The sequence below is a fragment of the Nannobrachium achirus genome (genome assembly GCF_963921795.1).
Source record: "Nannobrachium achirus genome assembly, chromosome: 18".
Lineage (NCBI taxonomy): Eukaryota > Metazoa > Chordata > Actinopteri > Myctophiformes > Myctophidae > Nannobrachium > Nannobrachium achirus.
In genome coordinates this window covers 14,485,782-14,512,039 of record NC_137825.1, presented here as the reverse complement: position 1 = coordinate 14,512,039, position 26,258 = coordinate 14,485,782, and the positions used below count along the sequence as shown (strand labels likewise).

The window sequence follows — 26,258 nt, the reverse complement described above, 5'->3', positions numbered from 1 at the left end:
TCGATCATGCTAGATCAGTGGTTCTCAAACTTTTGAATTCCAAGGTCTCCCCTTAACTCTGACAGTGTACAAATGGAACCAAATGGACCCGTTAGGGTTCATTTGGTTCCATCATACAGACTTGTATGAGTCAATTTAAACCAGTCCATGGAATCCACTTTGAGAACCACTGTTCTAGCTTGTTTAATCATCTCCGTCTGGTTGCAGCCAAGACGGCGACCATTCAGCTTTCATAACGAACGCGAGAGCGGCGTTTCTATCTGTTAAGGTACTGCGTCACCGTCCCCCGCCCCTTCCTTCCACACACTCCCGCCCCTCCAGGCTGTATACAAAAACCTCCTTTTCTTATGATCTACTGCCGGATTAGCCCTAGACATTTTTCCTCCCGCTCTGACCAGCCCACCAATCTCCCCTCAAACTCCCCCTCCTCACAAACTATGCTTTGTTACCCGGTAGGCAGACTGAAACAAACAGAAAAAGCGTAATGCCGTGTAGTGTATTTGGTAGTTATTGTCTTTGCCGGTGCTGATTCGACCATCCTGTCTCCATCCCCAGCATCCCACCCAGCACAGAGAGAAGAGCGCCCTCTGAGCTGTAGCTGTTTTCTGCACGGTCTCCAAGCCTACAGCAACTTAACTGACTGTGTGTGTGTTTGTGCCCGCGTGCATGAGTACTGAGTGACGGCAAAGAGACTCCTGACTCATGCCTAGCGGTTTTGTCAAAATATGTTCAACAACAATCTCATGCTGTAATAATAATCCGACCTTAAGTATGTTTGAGGACGGCGCTAGCTCTACAGACTAGAGTGGGACACCGTAGTGTCAGTAGTGTGCCTACAAAGGAAGTGTAGGGAATATATTCACAGACGCAATTCCAGTTAAGAAAAAAAAAAAAACTTTTCTATCGATTACACATCCCATGAAGCTTTTAATACATGGAGATCTTTTCTTTTTGTCGTGTTCGTAAGCCAATAATTTGACGACCGGCGGAGTCTCTGGTAGGAGTCTCAAAAGTGTCTCCTACTGTGTCTCCAATTAACCGATGATGACCCGGTCGTTTGAATTATCTGCATAGGAATGCGACAAAAATCTGCATGAATTCAAGGCTTCATGAGTAATTAATAGAAAAATACTAAAGTGTTTTGTTCTGAAAGTGAAATAAATATCCCCTTTGAATTGGTTACAAAAATCCCTTGCTCACACTCTTATAATAGGAGCCTTAACATCAATCCAAAGAAAGTTTCAGGACTGCACTCCTGGTCAAAACAATGAGGGTCTACTAAATATGTAGTGCGTTAGCCCAAAAGGCCTTGAAATTATTTGTTTTTTTTTTGGGGGGGGGGGGGGGGGGGGGGGGAGGTGTTTACCTTTTTGCGATCTTGATCTTGTTGCACAAGTGTGATCTGTTTGGGGGAGAAACACAACAACAGAACGGCTTGAATGTTTTCTGTGCAAATGCATCGTCATCTGGTCTTTGCCCCGGCGTAGCTGATAGGTGTTGGGCTGAACAAAAGCCAGAGTGTCCATAAAGGGACCGCAAGTTCATCAAACAGAAGTATTAGATTCCCTGTACTTTTCATGTGGTATATTCTAAGTGATCAAAAGAAAAAAAGAAAAAGATTGATTTATTGTCTTGCATGTGTGACTGTGTGTGTGAAAGGAGATGGAGAGGTACTTGTCTTTCTGTTTGATGGCCTGTACAATCGGCAAAGCATGGACTGTTTGCATCATCTATGGCGCTTAACTGTTCTTGGGGAGGTTATGCCAAATGCATTGTGTGTGTGTGTGTGTGTGTGTGTGTGTGTGTGTGTGTGTGTGTGTGTGTGTGTGTGTGTGTGTGTGTGTGTGTGTGTGTGTGTGTGTGTGTGTGTGTGAGTTCTGTTTGTATGCACTTGGTTGGGCCATATCAATCTCACACATTAAAATGTGATCTAAAAAAATGAACAAATAAAACAATTTCAGGTCAAATCCACTCATCTGTGTGTTTGTGTTGGTGTCTGGGTCGTCTGTCTTGTCTGTTTCCTGGGTCCTGACTGGACTGAATCTCCATGTGCAACACATACAGTAGGCCAGACAGTGTGCAGTAAAGCTAGGTGATCTTGATCTAGAACAGTGGTTCCCAAACCTTTTAGCTCAAGACCCCAAATAGAAATGTAATTTGCCCGGGTCCCAAACTAGTGAAAATGGCAGATCGCAACTTGGCGCTTTACGCTGCGTTGTTAGTTTGTAGATCTATTTTCACTACTACTTAAACTTTCATCATTGTATTTATGAAATACTTTTGAAAGATTTTCGCATTTTTAATTGTTTCTTTTTTCAAATGGCCCATAAAACCCATAAAAATCAAACCAAGTTTGAAGTGAGTGGTCTTGCGTGTGTGTGTACGTGTGCATGTGGCTGTGTGTGTAGCAGTTCATTTCAGGGTTGCGTGTGTGTGTGTGTGTGTGTACAGGCCCTACCAGTGGTCACCAGGGGTATTGCAGCAGCTCATGCTACAGACTAACTAACATAGCCATCCACGGACTAAGTCACTCTGGGGAGCGGCTGACCACCGCTCAAAAATTGGTCCATGACCCAAAGATGGGTCCCAGACCCACTGTTTGAGAAATGGTCATCTAGACATAATGCATAGTTGTTTCAGCCAAAGTTTGGTGTTTTCAGCACCATCTGGTGGACAAAGTTTCGGACCACACACACAGCCTCACTAGTTGCAATACTGCCCTACAAAGTCAAAGTGCAGTAACTACATTTTTGGGCACCGGCACACTGATTTATTTGTCCCAAAGGTCAAATTAGGCTTTGTGATTTGGGAGGATAAACAATTACTTCAAGAACAGATATACAATCAGTGTAATATCACTTATATGCTGATATCTCATTTGGCTGACCAGTTGGAACACTTTTAAGCCAATATTTTGTTCGTAGGGTTACTGCACTCTGGCTTTGCAGGGCAGAATAGTTGGGCTCAACAATGATTTCAAAAATGGGGAAAACAGCAGATCTTCAAGCTCACACACTGTGAGCTTGTAGATGACTTTTCTAAAATGTCCTCCTATGATAATCACACGCCCCAAAATGCCACTTTAAAAGTTAGTGATTACAAATCAAGAAAGAGTTGTGGTCTAATAAATATCACTTCCCTTCCCTAATCAAACACAGATTAACAATATGGTATTTTTGTTGATACATGGCCTGTGTGGGCCGTCTAGCCATATGTTGACTCGCTGTGCATTCCTGTGGTGTCCTTATTTTTGACTGCTGCTGTCCCTCATTTCCTGTGTGTGTGTATGGATCTCTGAGGGATCTACCATCCACAGCCACTAGGGCATAACTCAGGGATCGATCTGCAAGAACATTTTTCTCAAGCTAAAGGTTTGGGAACCACTGCTCCAGACTCTAGACTTTAAAGGACAACTTTGTTTTTTTTACAACAAGGGTTCATATTTTAGATAGTCATTAGAGAAAAAAGATAAGTGTTAAAATGTTTTCATTTACTTCTTTATGTCATTTTAATGATTTTGACATTAACTCATATAGTGCCAATCCCGAGAAGACTCGTGAAAAATACTCGAGTATCACATGGTGCCAATCCCGAGTATTCTCGTGAAAAGTAATATATTACTGTAACGGCGGATACATTACCGAGAACAATGGCCGGAGGTCCGGAGACGAAATCCGTCGCTGATTTCGCATCATCACGGCTCCACGAGCACAAAATAGTCCCATCCATAACATTGAGGTGGACGGGGGATCTCATCTTTAATGTCCATTATCTCAAAACTACACTTTAGAAGCTAGGATGGAGGCAGATGCTCGCTTATGTTACACATGTATAAAAGCTCCCGGTCCGCCATTACACAACTCCACGTGGACAACGATCGGTTCCGGCGCAGGACCCGATGACGTCAGACCGGAAGTGTTTGCGCTGTGGACTTCTGGCCTTCAAAATAAGATAACGGGGGTGATGCCAACCTGAGACTGGCATCGTGGACTTTATAATCCGTTAATTTCATGGGCACTAAATGAGTTAAGTGGCTTAATACAAGTGGCTTAATACGTATATTTAGACACAATAAGCCCATTCCCAAGATGCACCGCAATCTTTCATGGGCAGATGTGACTTATGGGGGCTGGTGTAAATAGTAACAAAGAAATTGCCGGCTTATTGTGTCTAAAAAGACGTATTTAGCCACTTGTACGCATGCCCCCACCCACTGAAATCGAAATACTAAAATAGCTAAAACAATAGAAAGCAGTAAATGAAAACATTTTAACACTCATCTTTTCTTTTCTCTAATTACAATCTAAAATATGAACAAATATCAAAGTTGTCCTTTAAACATCGGTGCCATACCTGAAGCATCTCATGTTGAAAGAATTACCCTCTCTGTTTAGAAATCCATGCCGTTACACCACATCTCCAGTATTCACTTCATTATGCTTAGTTCAGTGTGGTATCATGCTTAGTTCAGTGTGGTATCATGCACCGAAAATAGCCAACCTCAAAGCTCACGTTTTGAGCTTAGATGTCTGCTATTTTCGATATACTGTACCAAAAAGCCCTTTTAGAAATTTCAGCCCCTGCCTCTCTAAGATTTTCTGCTAGTCCCTGATAGTGTTTGTTAGGTTAGGTTTAGGCATCGTGTTTGTGAGGTTAGTTTTAGGCACATAACCACACCCACCTGGGCGAAACGCCAAAGAAAGAGGGAGGCCCTGTTAGAGTCCCGTGGCAGTGTTTGTCCTGGTCTCACCATAGAATATATGTTACAGTCAGTTTGGGTAACTCAGTGAGATTGGGGTAAGAGCGCTCGTTTTGTCGTTCACCACACCCCTAACACCACCTGGATCAATTCACCTTGATAGTCTCTTATCAGCGCACCTGTGTAATTCTGCGTATTCACCATGAGATGGCGACAGCAGCCATTCACTTGTGTAGTCGCTGACATCACTCGTTTGCGACACCTCTTTCGTTGTTTATCTACTAGCCTAGCACAGCTTTGTTTAGCCATTAGCTTACTATGCCTAACTCTAACCCTAACCTCTGTAAAACTATGCCTAACCCTAACCCTAACCTCCGTGGGGTGAGGCGCTATAATTCCTGCCGACGCTACGTTGTCGTTGTTGTTGTGGATCAAAGCTACCGCTTGTTCCGCCGCACGACGAGCACTCCTGTTCTCAATTTCACTGAAACTCAAAAAAACTGACATATATATATAATAGAGAGTGGACCAGCCCCGCCCCCAGCTATCATTTCAATGCAAGTTGCTCAGTGGCGTTTGAAACACCCGGAAGACTACAGGAGGAGCCATTTTGGCACCTAAATACGGCACCCTGATTGGTAGGTGCGGATCACTTGCGGTTCTAAGTGCCAAATTTTTGATTGGCCGAGGCCTGAGCTGGCGCACTAGGGTAAACGGTAGCCTTAACGTTAGCATACGCACGTGCAGTAGCGTTTAACTCGGTTTAACTGCAGTCCCATGTTTGACCACTAGGCAAATGGCTGCTTCAATGCTCTACCGTGGTTCTGGGGGCTTGGGTCTCACGTAATTGTGAACAAGGTGAGTCATCAGTGTGCTCTGGTTGACAGTCATTCTCCACTCTCCTTTTTATTTTCAGGGATCCCTTCTCTGTTTGATGTGTGCATTATTAGGCCATGTGTGCATTGAATATTTTCATGTTTATCTTCTTTTCAATCTTTTTTGTTAATGTTTGCTGTTTGTAACATGTCTGTAAGTAAAGCACTTTGTAACTTTGTTTGGAAAAGAGCTTAAAGGCAGGGTAAGAGATTTAATTTAATTCAAATAATAACAAAATGGGTCTGATGTTCTGATAGGACCAGTTACTATAGAGTGTTTGGTCCATATAAGGACTTCCGCCCTATCCCCTGTGAGGAGAAAAAAAGCCCTTTACCACTTTTTGTGGTCACATGTTCAGATGCTGGATTCTGATTGGCTTAAAACAGTGGTAAATCAGTCAACAACCTTGAGTTGGCTCATGGACCCCGCCCACTGTTGTGTTGCTGATTCTGAAAAAATTAATGATTGTAACTAAATAACCTTGCAAGTTACAACTGTGTTTTCTTTCATGTATATGGTAGAAGTGGTAGAAAAGCAATTTACCGTTCGAGGGTCGTGGGTTGTTGGCTGATTTACCACTGTTTCAGGGTTGTGGCACGATGGCTTACTTTCAGTTTTCCATCCAGGTGACGGCCTCCCTCCAATCTCCAATCATGTTGGAGTTGGGGCGGGCCTGGGGCCTTACGCACGCCAAGGCACGCCCGCCTACTATCAGAAAATACTAGACCCATTTTGCTATTATTTGAGTTAAATAAAATCACTTGCCCTACCTTTAAAAAATATAAAATGCATTAATTATGACAAAGTACAGTCTGCTAGCTGTATGTCTCTCTCTCTCTCTCTCAACCCTAACAGATCTCTTCTTTTCCTCTTTCTTTCACTTTCACTCCCTCCCTCCCTTTCTTCCTTCCCCTTCTCAGAACGGCGCTGGTGACCTGGAGGACCCCTGGTAGCCGTGGCAACGACCCCCCCCCCCCTTCCACACACACACACACACCCCAACCAACCACCCGCCACCCCACCCCCCCCCCCCCCCCCCCCCCACCACCACCACCACCACGCCCCTGGTCTCCTCCCGTGATTGGTTGCAGCCACGCCGATGGGAGGAGCTTCTCCGATTATTTTTTTTGGGGCCATGTATGACTCCTCCTCCCACCTCCACAGAGAGAGAGAGAGAGAGAGAGAGAGGACATGTGTAGTGTGTGTGTGTGTGTGAGTGAGAGTGCGTGTATGTGTGTGTGTGTGTGTGTGTGTGCGATGACGGGATGATGGTAATGATGACGACTTACGACAACAACTACTACACACACACACACACACACACACACACACACGCGTGCGCGCGGCTTTAAGACCATGGAGGAAACTGTTCTTTTCTTCTTTGTTTTTTCTTTCCGGAAACAAAACGTTCTCGAGATTTTTTTCCGAGAACGAACTTTTGCAGCGTCGTTTTGAGACGGTAGAGATTGGTTTTTACCACGGAGGAGGAGGAGGAGAAGGGGCTATTTCTTTTTCTTTCTTTCTTTCTCTGGTGTTTTCATTCATTTCTTTTTTCTTTTTCTTTTTTTATGTTGTCTGCGGCGATCACCTGACTCACAAGGACATGAGGAGCTAAGTGCGTGCGTTGTATGATTGTGTGTGTGTGTGTGTGTGTGTGTGTGTGCGTGTGTGCGTGTGAGTGTTTGAGTGACGGACGGAGGAGGCGGGCCTTAGAGGAGTCTTGAACGGGGACAGGAGGACAGGACAGAAGGTGGACAACAGAGACTGGTTGTCTTGTGTTTTGACGCTTGTGGACTTTTTTTTTTTCCGCTCCCCCTGATTTCCCTTCGACACCTGCCTGACACCTCTGCCCTGCCCCTCCCCCCTCCCCCCAAATAACCCCCCAGCCCCCCCCCCCCCCCCCCACTCACGCAACATATGACGCACGCACGCCAAACACACACACACACACACACACACACACAGGAGTTCAGACACCAACCAACAACCCCGTGGCGCCTCGTTGTGCACAATTGTGATTTGCCACACACACACTCTAGGGGGGGTAAAAAAAAAAAGAAACGCAAGGACTTTTTTTGGGGGGTTCTACTATGTTTAAACGGCACGGTTTCTCTCAGCACGCCCCCCCCCCCCCCCTCCCCCATTTTCTTGTGTGGGACCCTTAACTCAGAGAGTGTACATATGGGGTCCATTTGTACACTTTCTGAGTTACAGGCCCGTCCGTGAGTGAGGGTCCATTTTGGTTCCTGACTGACTTCTCAGTTTTATTCAGCCAGGGACCCCCTAGGATGCCCTCAAGGACCCCCCCCACCCCCGCCCCCAAAGAAAGCCTGTCTCTTCTGGCTTCAGCCAGCGCCACAACGGACTGAACTGTAACAGCCGATTGGTCGAGACTGAACCGCCGGACCCTCCCTCTCTCGCTCTCTCTCTCTCTCTCTGGGACTCAGTGATTGGTTCCTGATGGTTTTTGGAATGACAAAAAAAAAAGAAAAAAAATCTGATTCAAAGGTGGTTGTTTTGTTTTTTTCTCTCCCGGCTTGCGGACGGACGGTGATGACGATGATGATGTCATGATGATGATGAAGAGAGGACAAGCCCACACTAGGGATGGGACGATACTCACTATTATCGCTTATCGTGAAAAAAAAAAAAAAAAACTCGGCGATAATCGTATCGTGGAGATTTCATTTATCGTGAAATCGTCCTCCGTCGCGCACTGGGATCAATTCACCTTTTATTTGCCGAGCTGCATAATTATCCGGTACCACTTAAGCCTCCTAGAATTGGTCAAAACGGACCTGTAAATAACTTACTTGATACATTTTTTTTTCACACTCTAACAAATCTCGGACAAAAAAATTGCGGATCTACAGGTGATGCGTTGTGAGCTTGTAGGTCTGCTATTTTTTTTTTTTTTTGGCAAATGTTCCGGCCCAGGATAATAATAGATGTTGGGGATATTTTTGATTATCGCGATAATATTGTTAAATCGCATTTCTTTTTCTTTCGTCACAATAATCGTGACTAGAAATATTGTTCATATCGTCCCATCCCAAGCTCACAGGATGTGTGTGTGTGTTGTTGGGGGGGGTGTGTGTGTGTGTGTGTTGTCCTACACACACGTGGACAGGTTTTGGTTATTCACCCTTGTGGGATTTTGTTTCATCAAGAGAGGGTGTTTTTTTGTCTTTCTTCCTCCAATCCAATCTGATCTGGTACAGTCATGTGACTCGGTGTCTCATTAAAGGGGAATTTTCATTTTGTTTTAAAGTTGCTATTATGCAGTTTTCTGCTGACATAAGCAGGAAACAGGCAATTGCTTATTTTTTGTTTTATTTTTATTTTATTATATTCAGACAGCTAACCATGCTTCCTAAAGAAATGTTGTCTCTGTGACACTTCCTGGGGCCACAATCTGCCTCCAAAACTATAATTTTTTATCTGTGAGAAGTTCTGTCATTGGTCCAATCAGCAGACCAATCAGGACCTCCTCTTGTTCGGATTGGTTGACCTGTCTGTCAATTCTTTTAGCCCCGGTCGGCTTGGTTCATGCACCAATGAGCTGCTAGTGACAGAGCTTCTTGCAGATAAAATAATAGTTTTGGAGGCAGACTGCGGCTCCTAGAAGCGCCACAGAGACTAGATTTTTTTAGGGAGCATTGTTAGCCGCCTGAATATAATAAAATAAAAATAAAAAAGACAAAATAAGCAATTTCCTGCTTATGTTATGTCAGCAGAAAACTGCTTATAGCAACTTTAATTATTATTATTGTCCCATTAAGAGATTTGGTTGGCTGCTCGCCCAGTTAAAAGTGTGAGCGAATGAATCCCCCCCCCCCCCCCCGTAAAACCACTTCAGCTATCTATATTTCGAAAGTATAGCGAAACTAAGCTGATCTCTCGGAAAGTTTTTTCGGCCAAATCAATGCCCCCGAAATATGGGGGAACGGATGCCAGGTTGATAGTGGAATTGGGGGGGTGCACACATATACACACACACACACACACACACACACACACACTCTGTTGGCAGTGGTATGGACCTGTGCCTCTCTCACCTGGTCAGGTGAAGCCCCCCTCCCCTCTCCCCTCCCCCCTCCCCTGACTTTGTGTTTTTTTCTGGTTCTCAGACTGCATTGGTAATGTTTGTATTTGCTGTTGTTTGATTGCACTCACATTTGATTACAGAAAGCGTCTATATATGAAAAATAAAATACCTGCCAAGGACCAGCGCTCCCCCTGCTGTTTCTTTTCACTTCATTCTCTGCTCTTTCTCTTGTCTGTGGATTAATCAGGGGATATCTTAAAAAGTCCTGGAATAAATTCCTTACCAAAACATTTCTTCACCAATGTGTTTGTAAAGGTGTCTAGTAACACATCTCACAGAGACTGAAATTCAGTTTCCCTAGGAAAATCTTTGACAGCTAGGGTAATTCTGGGTCTCATTCACTCACTATACACTATACTATAGGGGGAAAAATCACTCCCAAAAAATATGCTTTAAGTGGGATGTGAGGGGTCTAACTGTGTTTTTAATTATTCTGAATCCATTGCAAGCATTTGTTTTGCACAAAAAAAAAACATTCATTTTTTCCCCTATAGTATAGTGTATAGTGAGTGAATGAGACCCAGAATTACCCTAGCTGTCAAAGATTTTCCTAGAGAAACTGAATTTCAGTCTTTGTGAGACGTGTTACTACTAGACACCTTTACAAACACATTGGTGAAGAATTTTTTTGGTAAGGAATTTATTCCAGGATTTGACACTATTTCTAAAGATATCCCCTGACTAGATGTGTGCGTTGCGTCAGGGGGTCGGCGACATGTCCCTACAAGGAAAAAATGTGTCCGTGGCGAGACTTGGATTTTGTCTGTGGCAAATTTCAAAAATGTTCTATTTTACACACCATTATAGTTTTCTTATTTTCCATCATAACTAAATATTCTGAATGTCAGTCTCCAGAATCCAGGTTTTCTTCAGAATATGTATATGCCACTTGTGGCACATTAGGAGTCTCAAACAGTACAAGTGGTTCTCAAATGTTATATTTGCAAGGACCCCATAACACTCTCAGGGCTGTGTTTTGAAGTGCCAGCTCTTTAGCCTTAAAGCAGGAGTCTTCAACGTTTTCAGGCCAAGGACCCCTTAGCTGAGAGAGAGAGATGAATCAGGGACCCTGAATACATATTGTATAAAATTGTGTTGCAGATTAAAAATGTTCATAGATTTCAGATTATAAACTTTTTTGACAGCACTGTCATCATGTTCAAGCAGTAGGCGAATGTGTATTTTCAGACATTTAACCACTTGAACCCTCAAATACTTTAGTCTGCTATTCTTTTCCCTCTACAAACTCTTTGCCAAAAATAGCTGATCGATCTACAAGCTTACAATGCCTCACAGCGCGAGGCGTTGTAAGCTTGTAGATCTGTTATTTTTGGCTAATGTTCCACACAGAATAGGGATGCTAGGGTTCACATGGTTAATGTAAAAACATGATCCTATCACACAAAGATTTGGCGGCCCCCCTGTAGTAACGTAGGGGTCCCGGAACCGCTGTTGAAGACCCCTGGCTTAAAGGCCATACTGTCTCCGAGCACTGAACCTTTTGTCGGAGAATTTCCGACTTTCCGACGCTTTCTGAACTCTAATTCAAGCTAATGCTTTTCAGAAGATGCGAGTGACGTCGTTTTGTAGTTAGGGTTAGGAGTTCGGTGGTCGGAGACAGTATGGACAGGCCTTTACGTTAAGGCATAAGAACTGGTACTTAAGACAATCAAAATGGAGCCCTCAGTGTTACAGACCTGTTATGGTCATTCATGGCTGGTAACATCAAAATGTCCACCACTAGCAAGCATGGCGTTGAACTTGGCGAGCGTGCGTGAGTGAGTGAGAGTGCACCAGTGGTGGAAAGTAACTAGTATACTGTACAGTATGTAGTCAAGTACTGTACTTAATCATTCATTTAAAAAATAATGGGACCATCATTTACTAAACTCATATCATAATGCTTTTAGAAAGACTCTAAACTAGTGATTGAAAACAAAGTGTTAATGAAAAGGTTTACTAAGGTAATAGAATTAAGCATAAAGTTCGCCCAAAGCCGCATTGTGTGATTACGCGCTCGGCAGTTGTGTAAAGTAAGTACTGTACATGTACTCTCAAGTACTGTACTACTTTAGTACAGTTTTGAGGTGTTTTTACTTTACTGGAGTATATTATTGTGAACATATTGTAGATCGTCTATTTTCACAATTTCTGCCGCCAATATTTGACAGTTTGGCCAATGTTTAATTTGTCATTTTAGAGGTATTAAAACGTCCTTAAATTGTCACTTTAGAAATGTGCAGATACCCTCTATATGTATATACACTTTATGTTGGTTTGTTTACTGTTGAGTGAGGAAAACAATGTTGCACATTAAGTTAATCACCTGGGGACCCCCCAAAATAATTTGGGGACCCCCCTGGGGGTCCTCAGAGTTAGTACAGGGGGTCCCCTGTACAAGCTTTTTTCTCCTTTTTTTTATATTGGCCACTTGAATCCTAGCGTCCATATTCTATAGAACTTTAGCCAAAAATAGCAGATCTACTGTACAAGCTCACAACACCTCGCAGCGCTTGTAGATCGGCTATTTTCGGCAACGAGGTTTGGTGTAGAAGGGAAGAAGAGCAGACTAAGTACGGAGTTAAAGGTCAAGTTTATTAACAATTTTGCTGCCATTTTAAACATAGCTGTAGTAAGCAGCTGCCAAATTGTCCTTACATATATGGAAACCTAGATCCGGTCTAAACAGGAAATACGACATGATACAGTTAGGAGGCGGGCCTAAAGAGCCAGAATCGGCGATAAACAGCGATCATACTTTTAATCGTTTCATAATGATTAAAGCTAATTAAATTTCCGGGATCGACGGGCATCGAAGAGAGGTACAGCGGGAAATCAACGTTTTCGACGGGGATCGCGGGAAATTAGTTAAGTATTGACGGTTCAAGTGGTTAAATATCAGAAAACACAAATTGACATGAATCCAAAATACACTGATCATTGTGCTGTCAAACGATGAAACTATGGAATTTATGAACAGGTTGTGGGGGTCCCTGCTTCATCTCTCTCAACTAAGGGGTCCTTGGCCTGAAAACGTTGAAGACCTCTGCTCTATAGGCTGCTCAGGAGACCAGATCAGAACACCAGGCCTGTCCGTCCGTCCGTCCACGTGGGCCCTGTGTGGGTAAATGTAATTATGGGCCGGGAGGTCACGCTCCCTGCCCACACCCTGTCTAATCTGCCACTCTTATCATAATTTGATCATAATCTCTTATCACAATTACATGCTATCTTAAAGGTGTTCTCAATCTGGAGTGGGATTATGGGATTGCAGAGCGTGATGTGGGCGAGCGAAAGGGAATATATTGCTCCAGTGTCTACGGGGGGGGAAAAGTCTCATTTAATTTGATGATCCAAATACCCCACACACACGCACGCACGCACGCGTGCGCACACACATACACCATCACCCCCCCCCCCTGTACTGTACAAAATGTGTTTGCAGTCACTGCTCAACTATACAAAAACAGATCCAAGTGGACTGTGCAGAAGTTGAAGAAGAAATCTCCAAGTAAGTTCTTAAAGGAGTAGTTCACCCCTAAATGACTTTCTATTGATTAATCACGCCATGGAGACTTGAGTTCAATAATATGTTTTGTTTTTTGTCTCATTCCTAAGACAAAGAAATGATTATAGCAAACCTACCCTGACGGTTTCCCCATCCAGTGCCATGCATTTGGGTCCCCATATGGAATCAATGGGGGTAAATTTACTATAATCACATTGTTGTCTTATGCCTCATTCACACTACGAAAAGCCAAGCTAATGGTTTGCTTGGTAATACAATGTATTCTCTATGCAAACCAGCTTTAAAAATGTCCAAGCTGGAAAAAAAGCTTGGAAATGTTTAAAGCTGGTTTGCATAGAGAATACATTGAATTACCAAGCAAACCATTAGCTTGGCTTTTCGTAGTGTGAATGCAGCATTAGGAATGCGACAAATACAAAATATTTTTATTGAAGACAAGTCTCTATGGCATGAGTACAGAAAAATAGTCATTTTGGGTGTGAACTACTCCTTTAACTTCTTATTCGGTCCTCTGTCTGTCTTTCCCTCTCCTCTCCATCTTTCCACTCTCCTGTTTGTCCCTCTTTCCAAACTCGCACAAACTGTCTTGGCAAAAATTACGCCTCTAAACCTAAACCCTTGGTTGACCAAGGTCTGCCAGCAGGGCCCTATTTTTCCCGGTGCTGTTCTACGTGATACTTGGGTCTACGCTGTATACTGTGAAGACAAAAATTATAAAAAGCGTATGCCCTCGTGAACCTTTCAAAGTAGCGTATTTGATTATGTATTATGCGCTGGCGTACGTATGCCCTGGCCACATGAATGTCTGCGAATCGTAGATTATAGTATGCCCTCAAAACATTTCTAGAACACACCACTGTTTTTTTACCTCTAGTCTAGACCAAATCTCTTCGCAGTTAATATGCTGTCTACAAGCTGAACAGGTTGTGTTCAAGTGTAAAACAATGTTTTGGTCCAGGCAGAGACCTTTATCAGATTATCTTATGTAAGATCAATGATTATACTCTATGTCTTTTCCATGTGTGTGCAAACGTCTTGCTTGCCTGTCTTCAAACACCACTCTCGCCTCTTGTCTCAGCGATCCAATGATAACAACCAGCCAGCGCGCCTCTGTCGGTCGGTACACACTGCCACCTGATGCACGCCAAGGTACCGACGCAGGGGACCGAGCACGCCGGCTGACCTTCCAGTCCAGAGCGACAATACCCTCCTTTCAAAAGGATGTCCTCTGACACCGTGCTCTGGCGCCAGGCCTTTTGTGAGAAAGTAAGTTGCAGAGAAAGTATTAACCATCATCGGTACAGCCTGGGTGTATAGGTAGCACATGTGTTGTTGCTGTTGTTGTTATGATCGCCCCTGGCGTGGCTCTGGACAAAGATGTTCTTGTATCCGTGGCCGCGGTGTCAGCCGGCACGGGTCAGATCCTATACAGCAGAGAGGTCAAAGCCTATAGGAAGCTAAGAGCTTCATTTGTGCCCGCCTGTACGTCTTCATCCATCTCTCATTCTCTCTCCCCTTCCCACATCCGTCTCTCGCTTTCCCTTCATTTCTTTCTCCTCCAACTCTTCGGGCTCCCGATGCCTTCCACCCACTCTTGTCTTTTCAGAGCGAAGGGTTCTTTTACTGACGGCTGCAACAACCTTGGAGCAACGGCCAGAGCGATGGTGCGTGAGGTGGTGGGGGTGGAGAGGTGAGGTTGAGACGTTGTGTGGTATGAAATGGAATGGAATGATGGGATGTTATACATTTCACACAAGGTCCTCTCACTTTGACTTTCACTCGATTATTCTAGGTAAGAGGCTGCACAGATGAAATACAATATGCTGATGGCCTCGGAACTGTGTGGGTGCGTGCGTGTGCGTGCATGCGTGCATGTGTCCCTTCCTTGCATAGTGTGTGTGGCAGCATATGATTTTGAGTGGAGTAATTTAGCAGATGAGCTCGGAGGGCCATTGTTAGGGGGATAATCCGGCTCTCGCTGCTCAGATAGGTTAACACGCAGCGGATTAGGCGGGATTACCCCCGAGCCACACCAGACAGGACACCCACAACCTCCGCCCTGACCTTCCAGACCGGCACCGGCCCCCCTCCCAGCCCCCCCCCTATTCCAACCTCCTCCACCCAACAACCCATCCATCCATCCATGCCAAATCTAGCCATCGTTCATTGTCTGTCCGACGTCCATCACTATCATCTTGTCCTAGTTTCTCTTCATGTTCTTTTCTCCAGAGCAGCCACTCTCCCTTTTCTTGCCCTCCAGCCGGATACTGTATTATACAGTAGTGTCACGCACCTCAAATGGTTGATCTACAAGCTCGTAAGGTGCCGCAGCACAGCACACTGTGAGCTTTTAGATCGGCGCTTTTCTGAGTTCGACAGACACCCCCACACAACTATAAATATATCTCAGGCTTCCTCCTTTGTTCCCTCATCTCTCTGCCTTTTCGTCTGACATCCCTCATCTCTCCATCTCTCTACCTCTCCATCTGACATCTCTCCATCCCTCCCTTTGTCTGCCTTCGTATGTTCAGCCTCCCTTTATTTGACCATGTATTAGGGATGGGACGATACGCAATATTATCGTATATCGTGATAAAAAACACTCACGATAATCGTATCGTGGAGATTTAATTTATCGTGATATCGTTCTCTGTCATGCATTGGGTTCAATTCACCTTTTATTTGCCGAGCTGTATATCCGGTACCATAAAAGATACTTATAGTATACGTACTTGATGCTGTCTTTTTTTCCCACTCTATCAAATGTCTTTGCCAAAAAATAGCAGATCTACAAGCTCACAACACGTCGCGTTGCAACGCGTTGTGAGCTTGTAGATCTGCTATTTTTTGGCAAAATGTTCTGCCCCAGGATAATGGATTTTGATTATCGCGATAATATCGTAAATCGCGATTTCTTTTGTCACAATAATCGTGATATGACATTTTCATATCGTCCCATCCCTACCATGTATATCCCTAGTCCCTGCTTGTTCTTTCTTTGTTTCTTTCTTTGTTTCTTTCTTTCTTTTCTTCCTTCTGCTGTCACCATTCCTCCCTCGTCCAGTACAGTCTCAGCGCTGGCTCCCCCAGTAGCAGGCGACCTGCAACAGACTAATTCACACCTTTAGAGAGAACAAGGACAACTCTCTCGCGTCCGCTTGGGTGTGCAGTCTGTAGGTATGGAGAGGGAGACGTCTGCCCCAAGGATGCACAAAGCAAAGCATTTGTGTAATTTGTATTTATTTGTTCATTTGTGTCCCCTTTTGTTAGCGACCAAGAGAGCAGCAGTATCTCCGTATACAACATCTGTGTGTGTGTCAGGGACGTGCAGAGAATGTTAGAGAGGCAGGGGCTACATTTCTTTGTTGAAAATATTGAAAATAGCAGACCTGCAAGCTCACAATGCGCCGCGCTGCGACGCGTTGTGAGCTTGGAGGTCGGCTATTTTCGGTACTTGATACCACACTGAACTGAGCATAATCAAGTCAATACTGGAGATGTGGCGTGACGAAATGGATTTCTACACAGAGAGGGCAATTCTATCAACATAAGTCAGTTCAGGAGAGTTTGGACAAGGCAATTCTCTTGAATGTTGCCTTCAGGTATGGCATGGAAAGAGGGGATTTGAATTTCCTTCACCATAGTAAAACTGCATTCATGTTCTGGAGAGGGCACTTTTTCACAGATGGATAAAAGGGCAAGGGGCTCAAACCCCCTTTGATGTCTATGTGTGCACATGCCTGCTGAGAATGCACAAAGCAAAGCATTGAATTTGTATAATTTGTAGTTATTCGTTCATTTGTGTCCTTTTGTTAGTGACCAATACCCCCACCCTGACAAGCACTTGGAATTGTAGGTATTACATTTAATGTGACTCGGTTCCGCAGATAAATATAGCAGATAGCAGAAAATGGCAGATCTACATGCTCACAACTGAGGATGTAGATCTGCTATTTTCACAATGTTCGCCTCTTGCTTACTTAATATTTGACAGTTTGGCCAGTCCTGTAGAATATTCGACTATTCGAATACTTTGAGGTCGAATAATTCGAATACTAAAAATCACTATTTGTTAATGCCCTAGTGTGCGCGCACGTGTGTGTGTGTGTGTGTGTGTGTGTGTGTGTGTGTGTGTGTGTGTGTGTGTGTGTGTGTGTGTGTGTGTGTGTGTGTGTGTGTGTGTGTGTGTGTGTGTGTGTGTGTGTGTGTGTGTGTGTGTGTTAGCTGGAGAAAGGGGATACAGTGGGCTCTCCAGCTGTTTGTATTTTTTGCCTGCCAGTGTGTTTGTTTGTCACGGTGGTGTTAATTGGAAAAACAAGCCGGTGGAACTGGGCGACGTGACACTGACACAACAACTGGATAATGATGTAAACACGGGCTGGACGTCAGACTCCCGCTGTGCCATGAAACCAGCAGGTATTAGCGCTGCACACAGGGCCAGGCCAGGCCGGGCCGGGCTAAAGCAGCATTAATTAGTTTAATTATCCCATGCATCACTGTTAACAAATCTTGTTTTTGTGTTTTTGCACTGACTGGGTGCAGGTGGCTTTAATCCCTGAAATGCATACAGTATTATCGTGTCTACTGTCGGGTGGAAACTGGAAACCACACATGTTCAAAACTGTTGCTTAAAGGAGTAGTTCACCCCCAAAATGTCATTTTTTAAATAGTCATGCCATGGAGACTTGAGCTCAATAATATTTGTTTTGTATTCGTCGCATTCCTAAGACAAAAATAAATATATATCTTTTAGTACATTTACCCCCATTGATTCTGGAAAGGGACCCAAATAAGGCCCTGGATGGGGACCCAAATGCATTTGGGTCAGAATCAATGGGGGTAAATTTAGGGTCAAGTGTCAAGTAAATTTACCCCCATTGATGCTCACCCAAATGGCATTTCCCAAATGTCATTTTGGGGGTGAACTACTCCTTTAAGCAAAGGTAGCAGATCTACAAGCTCAAAATGTTTCGACCTTGTCAATCTGCTACGTTTGATGCTTTTGTGTGACACTGTACTAGTGTGACACTGTACTAGTGTGATCAAGTATGGCTTTATTTATGAAGAAATCACGGCTATTGTGAAGTGAACGGTACTATTTAAGAATGTCATTAACTCATATGCTGCCATTTAACAATACCTTCGTACTCTTTAACTGCCATTCGTCTCCATAGACTTCCATGTAATTCATAGTGCACGGATCATGCACACCCATGCCTAGATAATGCACCACGTGTGTCCACATTGCTCACAGCTTTCAAACAAAAAAATCCGAATGGAAATCCGTTCAGGCATTCATGAGATAGCAGCCATTATGTTTTACACTGTTGTGAGCTTGGAGGTCTGCTACCTGAGTTGTATGGGGGTTGTATGGGGGTTAAACAAGCAATTTCGCGATCGCTATCATGCCTACTAACGTTTTTGGGGTCCAAAAAAAAACATTTTGAAAAAAAATAATAATAATAAAAATAAAAAAAAATTAATTTACGGGATTCACGGGCGTGGCAGGGTGGTACAACGGGATTTTTAAGGGATTCACGTTTTTGGCAGTTAATGAGTTAAGTGTCCAGTGAAGCTTGGCCATTGTGACCCTGGGTGTACAACAAACCTCGGACAAAGCCAGACGTTGGAGCTTAGCTCCTTCCACGAGCACATTCAGTCATTGGGTCCTATGATCAAAATTATAATGGTGTTTTAAAAAATTAAATCTAAAACTTTCCACGGACAAGACCAAGTCTTTCCACGGACCTTTGTCCATGTACGGACATATTGGTGACCCCATGTTTGCAGGCCTATGGCGTGGCTCTGCAGGAGTCTAGCCATCTATAAGAGGGTTGATCTGTGTGACCGTCTTGACTAGGGGTGTAACGATATAGTAACTGAATCGAAAAATCGTTTTTAATATTGCAATGATCTACTATATCGATATGCAAAAGCAAATATCGTACCGTTTGGATCTGTATGTTGTATCGTATCGTTTTACAATGCAAATAATTAATTAATCGGAGGCCTCAACGAAGCCCCGGTCTAATTTTCCATCCATGCCCGAGGCCGCGACTCTGTTTACATCGGCCCGTAATCGGGCAACGCCGCCGCACCGCGCCGCCCACTCCAATACAAACTCACATCTTTAGAGACATTTTTCTCTGAACTGTGTTCCCAGTGCAGCGACAAAGTTTTTTTGCGACTAAAATAGCTTCAGATCGGGCTTCTAAAAAATAAAGAAGCTAATAGCTAACTGTTAGCTAACTTCCTCCGGTCTTCATCCATAACAGTGGTTGCAGTGAAATCACAAGCCACTACTGCCTGTGTCAACGGAAGCTAGAGCGAAGGCCTATACAGAAATGTCTGGCACTCTAGCGGGCCGCTAGTAGCGGCACATTGTGGCACCTGGCATTAAATCAGTTAAAAACCTGCTCTATTGACACGTTTCACACAGATGTCATGTCTTTGCTAAATAGTTACTATATCGATTTTAAATCATTGAATCGAGTCGTATCGTATTGCCATGAATGAACCAACATCGTCCATGTATCGCATCGTCAACCACGTATCGTGATGCGTATCGTATCGTTGTTCAAATGTACGTTACACCCCTGGTCTTGACTTCTCGCTCCTTCTTGTCTTTTCCCTTGGGTTTTCCCATCAGGCAGGCAGGCATGGCATGCAGGTGGTCTGACACGGTGACACCCCACCAATAATACGGCAGGATTAACAAGGAGCCTCGGGTTTCACTCTCCAATCAGGGTCTTGGATTAGTTGCTCTGGTTCCACCGTTTCACCGGCTATACCTGTATGTCCCTCTCAGCTGTTCTAGAGAGCCTGGGGTCATGAGACCCCACACACACACGCGCGCGTGCGCGCACACACACACACACACACACACACACACACACACACACACAGTAATACAATGCGACATCCATCTGTCCATGCACATACAGATTGTTTTTTTATTTGGTGCGTGTGTGTGTGTGTATTTTTTGTGGTGGCTTTGACATTTGGCAGGTAATTAGATGATTGATCTCTAAAAGAAACAGAAGGGGAGTCAATGTTCTTAACACTTTTCATATCAAGGTCCATTGAGATTTAGCCTCTCAGACCCAAGATATTGTCCACAATTCCATGCTGTAGTGATGGAATAGGAGAGACAACAGGCAAATGTTGAGCAAAATATCAATTCTCCTCTTCTTCTCAAAGTGCTACATTGCATTGAATTGAATTCAATTTGTATTTCATTCAGTCAGACCAGAAGCGGCAGGGGCTAAAGGCAGATCTTAACCACACGGATTCGGTCACGATTTGCCGTCGGAAACGGTGGGAAAGCGCCTCCCGGCTCCCGCCGACAGGGAGCCATCGGGAGCTTGTCGGCATCATTTTTATTCCCCGTTTCCACGACCTCTGACTCCCCATCCCTCTTATTATTATTATTATTATTATTATCATATTTTTGTTCTATTGTCAAGTAAAGTTTAATTAATCATCTGTATTTGTCGTCGCTTGCCGAAAAAGCACAGATTATCAGCAAGCAGGGGTCGGGGTTAATCGACACCGTCGTGCAACAGACTACAAATTAATCTTAAGACGCTCGATCGGGACACAAAAGCACAACAAGGTCCCCCCCCTCTCAGGAAGTGATTAGGGGCTTAACGAGGAATTGGGGGATTGCGTTTTCTGTTGTGCAGCGTGTCGGGGGTGTTGGGCATTTTACCACCGGGTTGGGGGTGAATGGTCTTCCTAGAGATGAGGAGGGAGGGGGGGGGTAACATTTCAGGGCTTAAGAGGTCAGTGTTAAGTTGTGGAGGTCGGTGGAGAGAGGTTAATTAGAGACAGGGGTTATTGTTTACGTGGGGGACACTTGGGGGGGGGGGGGGGGGGGAACAGGGGCGTCTCACCAAATTCTGGGCCCTGGGTACAAGGATTCACTGCGGGCCCCCCATGAATGTTATTGAAAAATAGCAGATATACAAGCTCATAACAGCGCGGCACCGAGTGCCGTGCTGCGAGCTCGTAGATCTGCTATTCCTGAAAATTTTTGAAAAATTGTGAAAATGTGTGCAAGAAACCTATGTTTCCATGTCAGTGGTGCTCAAACTTTTTCATGTCAAGGACCCCCAAGATGATATGTATTTCCACGGACACCCATCTCAAAATATCTAGTTCCAGGGACCCCCCGGAAGCAAATTTGAGTTACAAATGTTTGCTTAAAAAATACATATATTCAAAGATTTGCACAGATTTTCACAACTTGTGAGCTTGTATATCTGCTATTTTTCAATAGCTAAAGTTACTAGGGCCCCTCCACCTTGGAGTTACTAGGACCCACTCGGGCTACAAGCTCGCTCGCAGCCGCGCTGTGAGCTTGTATATCTGCTATTTCTCAATAGCTAAAGTTACTAGGGCTCCTCCACCTTGGGCCCTGGTAACTCAGTCCCACTTTCCCCCCCAGTGTGACGCCTTTGGGGGGGGGGACACAGCGGGGAGGGGACTCAACCCACTTCACGTCTGCACTGTGTCGTCGTCCTGTCCCCCCCAAACCGGTGGCCATTGTGAGCATGTTGTAACTAAAGTGTTCTGTGTTTGTGTTTGAGTGTGTGTCAGCTATCCCCTTCCTCCCCCTCCCACTCCTCCTCCTCTGTGCCCCCTTTCTCCGCTTTCTCCTCTCCTCCTAATTGTTTAGGTTGCAGAAAAGAGTGAAGGTGAAAAGAGATGTGGCCATGTTGTCACTTAATTGTCACCGGTTCCATAATAGCCTAGTTCCAGACCCTGAATCGCTAGCCACACCCCTTTAAATGTTTTGTTAATAATGAAGTGAAACGAAATGTCAATTCAGGCTGAGTGTCAGGCTAGTTCCATAGAGGAGCGACTCCAGGACATGCACGCGCGCAATGCCGCGCACACACACACACGTACACACAATAGAGGGAGAGCGAGAGAACAGTGAACAGTGATTTATTTTCCTTTATTTGTATGCTATTGAAATTGTATTGAGAAATAAAGAAATGCTGATATGTGTTCCAAAGCACACGACAACATGTGACATAGCTCTGTTTACACAATGCTGTACCCCCTCCAACTGTATATATGTCCCCCATTTTCAACTGTTTTCATTGTGTTTTGAAACTTGCTTTGGCAATGTAAACGTATGTTTTCTCAAGCCAATAAAGCTCCTTTGAATTGAATTGAATTGAATTGATTTCTTTAGCATGTTTTCATGTGTCTCCCCTTCTATACTGCAGAGTACTAAAAGTCTTTTAACAAACCCGCGGTGGTGACACAAACTCGTCCATGACCATGGCCATTGAGCAAGACACAGCCTATACTCACTGCTGACACTTGAATACTCAACTCAGCGCAAGCGCAACGTCCTCTCATTAGAGCAGAGAGGAGCTCAAGTGGGCATTCAACACATCCGCTGGTGTTTATGGTTATTCAGAGAGAGGCACAGGGAGACCAGGAGAGCCATGAAAGCTGCTGTGCATGTGTTACCTTGACAGGCATTAAGGTATGATGCACCAGGTTTTCAAAGTGGGGTCAAAAGGGGTCTCAGGGGCAGGGGCGTCACACCAAATTCTGGGTCCTGGGTACAGCGGGGCCCCCATGAATGTTAACTATTGAAAAATAGCAGATATACAAGCTCACAGCGCGGCACCGAGTGCCGCGCTGCGAGCTTGTAGATCTGCTATTTTTGAAAAATCGTGAAAATGTGTGCCAAGAAACCTATGTTTCCATGTCAGTGATGCTCAAACTTTTTCATGTGAAGGATCCCCCATCTCAAAATATTTAGTTCCAGGGACCCCCCAGAAGCAAATTTTGAGTTACAAATGTTCACTTAAAAAATACATGTATTCAAAGATTTGCGCACATTTTCACGACTTTTCAAAAATAGCAGATCTACAAGCTCGCAACGCGGCACTCGGTGCCGCGCTGTGAGCTTGTATATCTGCTATTTTTCAATAGCTAAAGTTACTAGGGCCCTTCCACCTTGGGCCCTGGTAACTCAGTCCCACTTTCCTACCCCTTGTGACGCCCCTGCTAAGGTGTCTAAAGAGTATTGCAGAAATACTGAACATAATATCACGCCATGATGTGTCATGAGCTATTATTACTGACGTTTCTTTTTTACCCGAAACAAAACAGGGACTGCAGGTTTAAAAGTGATTAATTTCGTGATCATGTCACCAGGCAGCTACAGTAGAAGGTAAATCCGCCGAGAGAATGTTGTGGATGAGAACGGCTTTTCAGTTCTCCCCACCTATAAGTATAGACAGTTATACTGCATCTGATCTAACACGCTGAACTATTATGAGATGTGGCGTAACAGCATGGATTTCTACACAGAGAGGGCAATTCTTTCGACGTAAGATTCTGCATTCAAGTTCAGGAGAGCTTGGACAAGGCAATTCTCTTGAATGCTGCCTTCGGGTATGGCATGGGAAGAGGGCGTTTGCATTTCTTTCACCATATAGTAAAAACTGCATTTGTGGTCTGGAGAGGGCACTTTTTACAGACGGATTAAAGGGCAGGGGCTCAAGCCCCTGTTTGATGTCTATGTGTGCACATGCCTGGGCCTATATATCTATCTGGAAAATTATCTATCTTTGTGCGGACTGGTACAAGTCTACAAGAGCACGCGTACGAACCCACGCATGCACGCATGCATGCATGCGTGAGGGACATCTGTCTCTAGGGGTAATTGACATTACCCCTTCGTACTGGCTGGGTGACCCCCTTTTTCATGCCCAACACCCCTGCATTGGGCATGGGTTTACGAAGCAGACTGTGGGGGCTGAGTGGAGTAATACTCAGGTTCTGAAAGTATACCACTCTGCTTTATTGGACCTCCTCAATTGTTTTCATATTTACATTTAGACATTATCCTGATGAACCCAGGTCCAGCAGCGGCCTGTGGATGATCTCCTATGACAATGGTTCTCAACCAGTGGTCCGGGGACCATCAGTGGTCCTTGAGGGGGTTCCAGGAGTAATCATTTTGTCCACAAAAAAGGCAATGAAAAAGCAATGCCTCTTTATTCCAAAAAGGGATTGACCGTTATTAAAATGTTGGCCCATATCCCAACATGAACAGCATTAATGTAGTATTTCTATTTTAAAAAATGTTCCAACTTGTTGATCTTGTTTGAAAGCTTCCCCAGAAGCATAATCAATTCAACATAGTTATTGTGAAATAAAATATTGGCTAAACCCGATCTATTATTCTGATATCGGTTCGATACCATCATTGCATTTTAAGGCCAACTTCGGCCGATATCGAGATGATGGCCGATTAATTGCCCATTCCTACTTTCTCTCGCGCGCGCACGGGCGCGCACACACACACACACACACACACACACACACACACACACACACACACACACACACACACACTGTATGTGGCACAAAGTGTGCCACATGCAGGCCCATGGTCCAGACTCTGAGCATATGGCTTAGAGGTGACCAGAATATGTTAATGTTGATTGAATATGCTATTCTATTAGACTAATGTTAGAAGTAGGCTGGATAGGCCTGAGCTAATCCCATGTAATAGAATGGAGCAGGGCTTACTGCGTGAAATTATGGATATTAGAGAATAGGAAAGTGATTACAGTTAGAGAAACATACGCTTCAGGTTGGAGTGGCGTTTCTAATCACCGGTGCATTTGGTTATCAGCATCAGCAGCTTATGCCAGCGCTATATGGCACCTCTTCTCCATTCTTTTTTCTGCAATTTAAATGTTTATCCTTCTTTTTTTTTTGTATACAGAAAATTGTTGCTTGCATTCACGCATTATTTTTTACTTCAAATGTCCTTTTATAGGCTAATCTTTGCTCTGTGTCTTGATATCTTAATGCTTAATGTTTTATTTAAAGAACTTTGGAATTGACTGTCCTTTCCTTTCCTTCCTGCTCCTCTATTGTTAAAGTGGTCCGGGGACCCCCAGGGTTCGTAGAGGGGGCCAGGGGGGTTCGGCCCGGGTTCCAAATGGACCCTTGCATATCTGTCTGTATCTCTGAGAGTTATGATCAGGGTCCTCGAAATTAATAAGTTTGAGATGCTCTATAGCAGGGCTTCCCAAACCTTTCAGCTCGAGACCCAATAGAAAAATGCAATGTGTCCCTGGGACCCAAACTAGTGAAAATAGCCGATCTACTTTTCTTCTTTTAAAAAGAAATAAATAAATCAAAAGAAAATGGAGGAAACACAAAATTAAGGGATATTCACTCGTGACCCGAAATGTGTCCGTACATAGCCTATATGTGATGAATGTGTTCTGTAACACAATACTTGATTTGACCTGACCTCATATCACTGTGAGGACAGCATGAAGGAGGTGACATAACATGGCTGGATGATGAGAGTCCTGTATGAAGCCTTTAGCTCAGGGGTCTTCAACAGGGGGTCCGGGACCCCTAGGGGGTCCTTAGAGTTACCAAATCTTTGTGTGATAGAAGCTTTTTTCCTCCGCCTCGCGCCTCGCGCTGCGAGGCGTTGTGAGCTTGTAGATCGGCTATTTTCGGCAAAGAGGTTTGATGTACTAGGGGGAAAAGAGCAGACTAAGTAGTGAAAAGTCAAGTTTATTGAGTATTGACGGTTCAAGTGGTTAAACATCTGAAAACAGAAATTGACATGAAACCAAAATACACTGATGATTATGCTGTCAAACGATGAAACTATAGATATGAAAAGGTTGTGGGGGTCCCTGCTTCATCTCTCTCTCAACTAAGGGGTCCTTGGCCTGAAAACGTTGAAGACCCCTGCTATAGCTCCGATATGAAAGGGCGTGATGATGAAGATAAAGTCTACTGACTTGTGATTGGCAGCGCTGCCATGACAACCCTGCATCAGCACCAGCGGGTGGCCAATGACGGGCCAGACCCGCCGCCCCACCCATGATGCCCAGGTGAGCTAAAGAGGCAGAGCCCCCACCCGCCAGTCTCCAGTCCACACTGTGCGCGCGTCCCCGCAGCAGCACAAGCACACAGCTTTCTTTTTCTTTCTTTTTTTTTTTTCCTTTTTCTTTTTGGTCGCCGTCCAGATGATG

General features: G+C 44.4%; 1 protein-coding gene across 1 annotated transcript in view; it reads left to right on the top strand.

The window, feature by feature from the left end:
- ppm1bb (protein phosphatase, Mg2+/Mn2+ dependent, 1Bb) overlaps positions 1–6,540 on the top strand; it is a 38,952-nt gene extending 32,412 nt beyond the window's left edge. Inside the window, exon 6 of the mRNA XM_080748121.1 lies at positions 6,496–6,540. Coding sequence (XP_080604247.1) covers positions 6,496–6,528 — 33 coding nt within the window. The 3' untranslated portion in view covers positions 6,529–6,540. The remainder of the gene's footprint in view (positions 1–6,495) is intronic.
- The last annotated feature ends 19,718 nt before the right edge of the window (positions 6,541–26,258 follow it).